This window comes from Crocuta crocuta, unplaced genomic scaffold (assembly GCF_008692635.1).
Source record: "Crocuta crocuta isolate KB4526 unplaced genomic scaffold, BGI_CrCroc_1.0 scaffold331, whole genome shotgun sequence".
Classification (NCBI taxonomy): domain Eukaryota; kingdom Metazoa; phylum Chordata; class Mammalia; order Carnivora; family Hyaenidae; genus Crocuta; species Crocuta crocuta.
In genome coordinates this window covers 857,396-867,468 of record NW_027531015.1, presented here as the reverse complement: position 1 = coordinate 867,468, position 10,073 = coordinate 857,396, and the positions used below count along the sequence as shown (strand labels likewise).

The following is a 10,073-nucleotide window of genomic DNA, read 5'->3' as shown; positions in this document are numbered from 1 at the left end:
TGAAATTATTAAATAATTTAATAATTTTTAATTTAGCAAAACAATACATAAAACAAATTTCATATTGACTACAGTTTGGTTCACACACATTTATCTCTACTTAGGCTGTAGAGGATCTACTGAGAATCCTAAAGGATCTAAAAAATCAGTTAATCACATTTAACTTCTATTACAATAAACCTAGAGAAGAAAAACACTGACTCTATCAGAGGTGTTATTTATAGACAATGAAATCCAAGTATTATATAAAATTCAAAAATGATTACTGGAGAACAATATTACTTTCTTCCACAAAGGCAATTATTTCTCAGATACTCACACTGACTAGAGAAAAAAAAAAATCTATAAATTGGTCTATCCAGCATGAAAGTAGATTCTGGGATACTGACTACTTACTGAATTTGGTATCTTAAATATTATAATAAATAAAGCTACTTTCATTATCAATGAGATTTCATTTTATTTTTTATTTATTTTTCTTTCATAGTTTATTGTCAAGTTGGTTTCCATATAACACCCAGTGCTCATCCCCACAAGTGCCCTCCCCCATGCTCATTACTCCCCTCACCTCTCTCCCCCACCCCCATCAGCCCTCAGTTTGTTCTCAGCATTCAAGAGTCTCTCATGGTTTGCCTCCCTCCCTCTCCCCCACTATTTTTCCCCTTCTCCTTCCCAATGGTCGTCTGTTAAGTTTCTCCTGATACACCTATAAAACATATGGTATCTCTCTTTCTCTGCCTGATTTATTTCGCTCAGCATAACACCCTCGAGTTCCATCCACATTGCTACAAATGGGGAGATTTCATTTTTCTCATTGCCATGTAGTATTCCATTGTATAGATAAACCACATCTTCTTGATCCATTCATCAGTTGATGGACATTTAGGCTCTTTCCATGATTTGGCTATTGTTTAAAGTGAAAGTGAGATTTTATTTTAAATTTAATTCAACACAAGCCAAAAGACTCAGATGGTACTAAAATGCAAATGGCTTTCTACTTGTAAACACTCTACTGAATGAAACCAAACATTCAAAGAAGTCTGTCTTGTTATCATGATAGTAAAATTCTATACCTATCTTACTTTTGGTTATATAAGCACATATATGCTTATAAGTACATTTAGAACACTGGGATTTCACTTATACCTAATGGAACTGCTCTCCTAGAGTAGATCTACTAGGATATTTCCACTGAAAATTCTGATGTTAAGGACTTCAGGTGTTCTGTGTTGTTCAACTCTAGAGGGGCCCATTCACACTGTAGTCTATGTAAACGATGCCCACCATAACAATGTTAGTGGTATTCTTCTAAGCTGGACAACATGTTCAAACTGAGCCAGAAACAGTAGAGGATGTCTGATTAACTCCTGTCAAACTGCACGTTAAAGACATAAGGAGATCAGAATGAAGAATAGTTTACAAGCTGCTGGAATGTCCTGTCCATCTATTATTTTAATTCCTGAAGAGGGCTGTCATTTAATCTAGGTCGTATAATATATAATACACATAAGACTTGTAAACAAGAAAGAAGTGGTCAAGATCTCACTAAAGAGAAGACTATAAAAACTTGTAGCATGCAAGGCATGCCTCATATACATAAAAAAATTCATGGCAAGTGACCAAGAAATCTTGTTAAACAATTCATTAAAAAAGAAATTCACTGACAAAGGCAGTCTACCTTCACAAGGTTCTGACAGATCCACTGTGACAGCTACAATGACCACAATACCTAATGAGGCAGAAGCAAGGACTTTTTCCCCATCTTCTATTATTTCCTGAGTCCAGGCTATAGGGTCTTAAATGCAGGCCCCATCCTTGTCTATCCAACAGGCTGAGTGAATAAGATTTACTTTGGGGCTTCATTATCTCTACTCTACCTCCACCCCTATGTAAGACTCATGTAACGATTACTTAAAGTAAAGCACCCGAGGGTGCCTGGGTCGCTCAGTTGGTTGAGTATCTGACCTCGGCTCAGGTCATGAACTTACTTTCTTGAGTTCGAGCCCAGTGTTGGGCTCTATACTGACAGCTTAGAGCGTGAAGCCTGCTTTGGATTCTGTCTCCTTTTCCTCTGTCCCTCCCCTGCTTGCACTGTCTCTATCTCTCTCAAAAATAAAGATTAAAAAAAATTTTTTTTAAAAGCACCCACTGTAACTCCCTACCACAAAATATCAGATATACATCAGTCAAATGAGGCCACTCAAAGTAGAAAAGTACATACACTGAAAGCCATACATAAAGTCTGTCAATAGAGTAGTAAATTCTCACCTTAAAAGCAAAATTATAAAGTTTAGATGTGTAGATATTTTCACATATTAGTGTTTTAATAATTATTTTTGCAATTAGTGAAAACTCTTTTGCAAGTGAAATTTTTTAGTTTCTATTATCACATCAAACCTTAAGGATTTATGATAATACAAATTTTAACAATGAGGCATCTTAAAAAAGCACAAGCAACACATACCTAAAGTTTTAAAACCTTTCAACAAAACAATGTGTGAATTACCAAAAGGTAGCCCTTACCTCTTTTTGTTCCTTGAATGTCAGTAAGCTTTAATCTATAAAAGGATCTACATTAAAGCTACAAAATAAAAACTAACTACATACATTCACAGCCATGCAAATAATCCAAGTATTCTTTTAAACTATTCAATACTATGTTAATCACAAAGCCCATGCGGGGGGGAGGGGAGGGGGAGAAAATAATATGACATACAGAAACTCTTGTTTGGCTGTGCTTGTAGGAGATGTAGGAAAATCCTCCAGTCTACAGATGAAGATTCAAGAGAAAGCAGGAAAACAAAAAGGAAGCAAATAAACATTCATACAGAAATCAGTTACAGTATGACCAATGATCTGGACTTCTCTTATTTCCCATTTTTAAAATTTTCCCTCACAGAAACTTTTCAACTCATTTTTAGTTTCATTTCCCTTTAATTGAAATCAGAAATGAAAAGCCAAAGAATAAATCGAGAAAATCTTAACACTACTAGAGTCTGGCAGTGAACAGTAACTTGTTTTTCAAAGAAAAAAAAAAAGTGGAGGCATGTTTGTCTGTCTTTTTTTCCCTGAAGGTAAGAAATATAGCTATATAATACTTGTTTAAAAAATCTGTTTGATAAATGCTGTGTTTTGCAAGTCTAGAGGTTATCTGAAGCCCTTGAGACATAATAGAGATAAAAGTTCAGGAGGCTAGCGTAAATAAAATGCCTGAGACAACTAAAGAGATTCGTTTTATTTGCTACAGTGGTTAAAGTAACCACAGTACTTTAAATTTAGAGCCAACAAAGGAATCTTGGGAACTGAAGGTACAGGTTCAGCACACAGGTTCAGACAACTCTTCTTACTGTAGGATTTTACGCATTTTAAGCAAATGCTTTTATCTTTCTGAATCTCAATTTATTGTTCACAAGACTGTGACTAGGATTAAATAATCTATGTGAGGCTGCTGGTTTACAGTAGGTACTTGTTAAGATTGCGATTACTATATCATAAGACCCCTTCTCCCACATTGAATGATGAGAAAAGATCTGGTCTGTGTTAACTACTGGAATTTCCTGGTCTTTCTAGACTGCTTAGGAAATGCAATGTGGACCACTTAGGCAGCTAAAATGTAGAAATATACTCTTTGGTTCTAGATTTACAGGCTCAAACTACCCCCAGCAAACCCTGTACATCCATTTCAAGGAAATGTTCTCCAAGACAGTTATCACATTACCCATGTTTAAAATATGAATAGAACTATAACTTGTCAATATATGATTAATATTTAATTTTTATAAAGCTGAACAAAACCCTCTAGTCAGTATTTCAAATGGCAGATTGACTATAAGATAGTAAAACATTAAGTAGTTATAATATTTAGAAAGGACAAATTCTCAAAATCTGACCTAAATCATCAAAGCATATTTTGTAGTTACAACATAAAGCTGCTCCACTGAGAGGAAGTTAAGAATTAAGGTATATACTCCCAAGTGTATGAACTAAGTCAACAGTTAAATATATCGATAATAGGTTAATGATCTGAATATATTGTATATAAAGGTAATCATTATCAGAACAATTCAGAACAGATCCAAAAGTAAGACTTACAAAGAAAAGGTTAAGAACAAGGAATCAATAGAAAAGTGATATGGTATGTACACTCACTATAAAAAGTTTACCTATATTATTAGAAGAGTCTCATAGGCTTTCTAGTATTAAATTCTTTAAGTGAAAAAATGGCAAGACACAGTTTTGAAACCCAGCAAGAATTTGAGTGATAAGTAACATAAAATCAAGAGACAGTTTATAATCTTTGACTAAAATTTTAACTATTTGAATTATGTGAGTTTTTGCATTTTGTATGTCTAACTGAAATTTGCATTGTAATCATTTCTTCTTGTAATACATTCTTACAATGTACCAGGAGTCAGTTTTTTGGGAGGGGTGGGGGTGGGGGGTAGAAAACCAATTGTAAAGTGGGAAACAAGTAATTTTTTGAAAATATTTCATGTGGTGATATCCTTAATGACAAAATTATAGTATCTGGGAACATAATATATATAAATCTCAAAACTCGGCAGGTATGGGATTCATCCAATGAATTTTAAGCTTCCTATAAAACTAAATAAACAAATATAAGAAAATAGTAAAAAATTGACACACTTACTGTATATTTGGTGTAATCCCTTCAAGCAGCACAATATTAACCCCACCAATATGAGCAGTGGCACATGTCTCTGTCATCTTTTGATGTAAAACATCTTAAATGTAAGAAAAAAGAATTGTATAAATTATGGAAATAAAATAATTATACTTTGTATTAAAATTATATTTTATTCATAATATGCTCAATGACAAAAGATAGTTTAAAAGTTTTATTTATAATAAAATTTAAATTACTTCAGAACTACTTTTAAAAACATTTTAGAGAAGGTTTTTATTTTTTTTCTTTGAGAGCAAGAGAGCGTGAGCAGGGGAGGGGCAGAGGGAGAGAGAGGATCTTAAGCAGCTTCCACCCCCCCAAGTGTGGAGCATGACACAGGGCTCAATCTCATGACTGTGAGATAATGACCTGAGCCAAATTCAAGAGTCCAAAGCTTAACTGATTGAGCCACTCAGGTACCTCAAAGTTTCTTATATCTAGGTATTCATATATATCATTCATTCATATATATATATGTGTACACACACACACACATACATATAGACATGTGTGTATATATATATATATGCACATATATACAAAATATCATATGTCAAAATTGGAAATGGCAAATACACAGTTTAATACGCCGTTCATGTATTAAAGAGCCTAATGACATTTTATTTATTTACTTATTTATTTATAGATTTATTTTTTAAGCAGGCTGCAAGCCCAATGTGGGGCTTGAACTGAGAACCTTGGAATTAAGACCTGGATGTTCTATGGACTGAGCCAGGCAGGGACCCCTAGCCTAAAGCATTTTAAATCTCAAAAGTAATACTTAGTGCAGAAAACTTGGAAAATTAAAAAAGAATATTAACAGAAACTATATAAACTGGCACTCTTCATCCATATAAATGGGAAAGTTCATTTTCTGGGGAAAAAAAAAAAAAAACAACAACTGCCAAGTAGAAATTTTGGAGATATGGCATCGGCTATTTTCAGAACAGAAGCACTACAGTGTTAGAACGTCGCCATACCTTTCATTTTTTCCTTAAGTGTAAAGCTTCCATGAATCCTCTTCAGTTCTGACTCCATTGTTAGCCCACCAATGTCTGCCTCCAGGTGTGTGCGGTTCACCATGCCAATCCCAAACACGATTAGAGTAACATGCTGAGGTTCAGAAGTTACCAAGCTACGTTTCCTCTGTGTCTTAGTCAAACTGTTATTGTCTTGTTCATTCTCAAACACAACTTTACATGCTGGCTCTGTAGGGCTCCGAACCCCTTTGGAAGTAAACAAAACACATAAGGATTTAGCTATGAAAACTGTGACATAGAAGAATACTCCAAACATCGCCTTACCTTTCTTCACATGCCAAACCAGCCCTCTTCCTCACCAAACTGATTTTTTAAAGTTTTCAACATTTTCGATCATCATATTGAAAGTAAATAATAGAGTCAGATATTCGAAAGTAGGTATAACTGAACCTTTAAGACCTTAATATTGTGTCAGGGTAGAAAGGACAGGAAATGGGAAAGCAAATTATCTGACTGCCATTACTATTTTCTCTCCATGGGTGATTGCCAGTTTTTTTGGCATTTCAGTGATCTACTTATAACATTAAGAAAGCATGATAAACACTTATCTGTTTTAGTATTATTGCTATTCTAAAAAGAAATGTTTTTAATATTAAAATATTCATTACCTGCTGGTCCAAATGTTTCTGAAGATTTTTCCAATATTCCTGTTGGATCAGAGATAAGTGAATAGAAGTTAAGTAATTTGTACATATTCTGCCAGCACTCAGCCGAAGGTTCACTTTGTTCTGATACTGTGATTGAATCGGAGTCATCCATATGAATAGTCATATGATCCACCACATCTTTTGAACCTTTCCTAGACACTTTTGAAGTTCTTCTTTCAGATCTTCCTAATGAATTTTTGTTTCGAGATTCCTTTTTGTTATTTTCATTGTTGGTCCGTTTGTTCTTTGCATTGTTTACTCTATTGCCACCATTCAGACTTCCTCTAGAACTGCGGCTGAAGTCAGATGAGCGAAAATCCCTATGTTTTCTCGTTTTGAAGGTGGGTGTTGGGGAAGCGGATCCAGCTGTATATCTGCTAAGTTTAATATCAGTCTGAGTCGCTTTGATATCATCTATCATGGTACTAAATTGATGAATAAGACGAACCAAAGCCATATCTACGTGCTGGCTTATTGACTGGCAAGAAATAGTAAAGTTGCAGTGAAAGGTATTATAATAACGCTTGTTGAGATCATGAAAAGAGAGAGCACTGGTTGAGTTCTGAGGGGTGCACACCGACTTTTCCATTACAACAGCACTGATGCTAAAAGTTTCCAACATTAATGCCGGTTTGAACTCAAGTGGAGGAAGATTCACATGACCTTGCCTAAAAATGGAGAAAAAAAAAGAAAAAAATGACAAGGTTTTATTTCCTTTTTTCCAGAGCTGCACAAACTTTATTAGTTTACTAGCAAAAAATCTCTACGGTAAAACATGTTATAAGCCATTTAGATAATTTTAAGCAAGAGCTCAAGTTATTTTTCACTAGGCCAAGTTTTTAAGTTGGAAAATGGGTCTTGAGTCTTCTCTCTTGACCTTATTCCACAGATGACTATAGTTAAAATCAAATTTATGTTAATTATTTCAGTGAAGTAATAAAACATTTTTTCTTGCCAGTGTGATGGTACACCCCAATGGTATTGGAATTTAAAGTCAATTACAGGTCAAATAGGGTACCTCCTTTAGCCTTATTCTCCCCATCTCGGTTAAATATATTGTTTACATATTTAATCTCATCTCATTTATATAAACTGATTTCTTATTTGAAANCATGAACCGTGAGGTCATGACCTGAGCTGAAGCCAGACACTTAACCGACTGAGCCACCCAGGCGCCCCTGTTATTTGAAATGAAATCTTGATGGCTTACTTTGCCACGTTGAAAGAAGGCAACTTTGAAAACAAAAAAATGAAAAATGCATACAAAAACTTGTATGAAAATTATTTTGGCAAATTCTCTTGCTTATCTAAAAATTTTCATGTAAGAATGTTATAGTCAATTTTAATATTTAAAAGCCAAAAATATTTCAAATGTCTGTAAGCCAGCTACCAATGACAATAAGCCTCAGTCACCAAAACTGTGAAAAAAAGTATTTTTTCCCCTCTTCTTCCACGTACATTATGAATGTATGGCCATATAGGTCAAATGTTTCTAACAGAAAAAAGAAACTAAAGTTGCTTTGATGTTCTCAATTTTACTTAAAGAATTTTTAGAGAATAATTCCTTAATAAATATTGTAAGAAAAACCCCACTTGGGGGGATACAGTCCATGAAAATGCAAAAGCTCATAGCAAGCCTACAACAATGCTAAGCATGCAGTCAGAGAAAGACTGGATTTTGAGAATTAGAATGGACAGAAGACTCAAAAGACATTAAAATAACCTATAACACAAAAAGAAGAATTGAAAACATAGAGGGGAGCTAAGAAAAGTCTTAGTAAGTCAAGTAAAGGGGAGGAAAAATATTAGTATATAATGAAGCAATCACTTAAGATAAAAGTAGCCAGAGAGGTGAAGAGCTGGTATGGGCACTGTAAAGCCAAAGTTAAAATTAAATCTTAAAAATATTTATTAAGTCCCTAATATGTTTGACTATCTTGTCTGAAGACAGCAAAGATATAAGGAAACTAATATTTATGAGAACTTTTACATGCCAGAGCCTATGCCAAATGATTAATAACTGCCCTGGCTTTACAAGATAGGATATATATGTTTATACAAGAAACTGTAATTCAATAATGTACAATAACTAGCAGATGAAACAATGTGCCTATTAACAAAACCCCAAACTAAAAATTAATAGTCAAAAAAAGTGTACAGTGACAAAGTTCTCCAAATAAATAGTATTTAAGGTAGAATTATAGGAGATCTGAGAAATATAGCTAACAATGGGTCAGTAATAAGAATTTAGAGTATTCAGAGCTATGTGATAGTAGAAAAATGAAAAGAATTATTAAGTTCAGCTAGACCAAACACATTTAAGTTCAAAGTCACTCAAAGAACCTCTCTGTGAACATAAGAAAAAGGATGAACATATGAAGATCTAGTCTGTGGCAGTATTATATGGCATTTAGTAGGCCAATAAGTAGGCTGTAACTAGAATTATTCATAAACATATAATCTAAATATTATGTATAACCTAATTATATTTATGATGATACATACACTGTGTGTGTGTGCGCAAGTCAGCAATGGCAAACAGAAATACAAGTTTAATACAGAGCTTTTAACTGTAATAAGAGAGTGTAAGTTGGTATCAATGCTTTGGTGTCTGGATGTGATGATTCTAATGTGAATGAATTTCAGTTACCATGGTTTAGTTACATAACACCAGTCCCCTAACATGGCTTAAATCTCTAAAATTTACTGTGAAAGTACAAATTGTTTTTTAATGACAAAGTACAAACTTGCTGCTAGCTCTTCAGTCCACAAATCACTACATAAGTAACAGATGTATATCATGCTCATTAACCAACCACAGTATGTATGTCAATGCCTGGTCAATGCACATTCGTTATTCACTTCATGCAAAGACAGTAAAGCATGTCGTTATGTTGCCTCCTCATGATAAACCCACATGACATTTTACAAAAATGGATATTAAAAAAGGGAATTGGACAGCAAAGATAAAAATGCAAAAACAGAACAAAAAAAAGATAATGCTGGTAGTGAAATTCATTTAAAAGTAAAAGGATTACAGAAGAAACCGCTAACTGCAAATGTTGACACTTCTACTGCTCTAGAAACTATAGATATGAAAACAGAAGAACTCAGGCAAACTTACTGGCATAAGAAAGAAAGCAACTGTAACAAAAAGGATGATGATATCTCAGAGGAAGTGATGCTGGGCAAATAACCTCACAGTAAAAGGAACTCGTGACAGTATTTCATGACATTAAAAGTGCAAAGGAAAAGATGTTGGGAACTCATCAATACTCATCAAATGGAGTATGGCATTTTGCCAAGATACAGAAAAGATGCTCTTTCTGTACTGCAAGTTACATAACAAGATGGCAAGGGGTATTCAAACTACCCTTTGATGAGATTTTTTTAAAAAAGTAAAACATTTTAATTCTCAACATTTCTAATGTCTTAAATTATAATGTACTAAATACTATTACTGTATTTTTCATTTCCTATACATTTATAATCAGCAGTAAGAGAATTTTTAATGTTTTAACAAACACTTTCCCAGGTCACAAAACAAAGGTAATTTTCCCCACTAGTCTTAATAATCACTAAGGTCACTTTGTGGTGCTTCAGTTTGCACAGTCATTGTTATGATACCACTCTACTATGAAAAGCAAGGACTGTCTACAGAACAAAGAAAATGCAATTTCCACGTTCCTACATCATTAG

The 10,073-nt window shown here is 33.9% G+C and overlaps 1 protein-coding gene across 1 annotated transcript in view; it reads right to left on the bottom strand.

Annotated features, from left to right (window-relative positions):
• Nucleotides 1–10,073, bottom strand: part of BLTP1 (bridge-like lipid transfer protein family member 1) — a 205,727-nt gene that overhangs the window by 62,989 nt on the left and 132,665 nt on the right. The window contains exons 47-50 of the mRNA XM_077770881.1: nt 6,336–7,042; nt 5,668–5,913; nt 4,652–4,745; nt 2,717–2,767 (exon numbers count right to left, since the gene is read on the bottom strand). Coding sequence (XP_077627007.1) covers nt 2,717–2,767; nt 4,652–4,745; nt 5,668–5,913; nt 6,336–7,042 — 1,098 coding nt within the window. The remainder of the gene's footprint in view (nt 1–2,716; nt 2,768–4,651; nt 4,746–5,667; nt 5,914–6,335; nt 7,043–10,073) is intronic.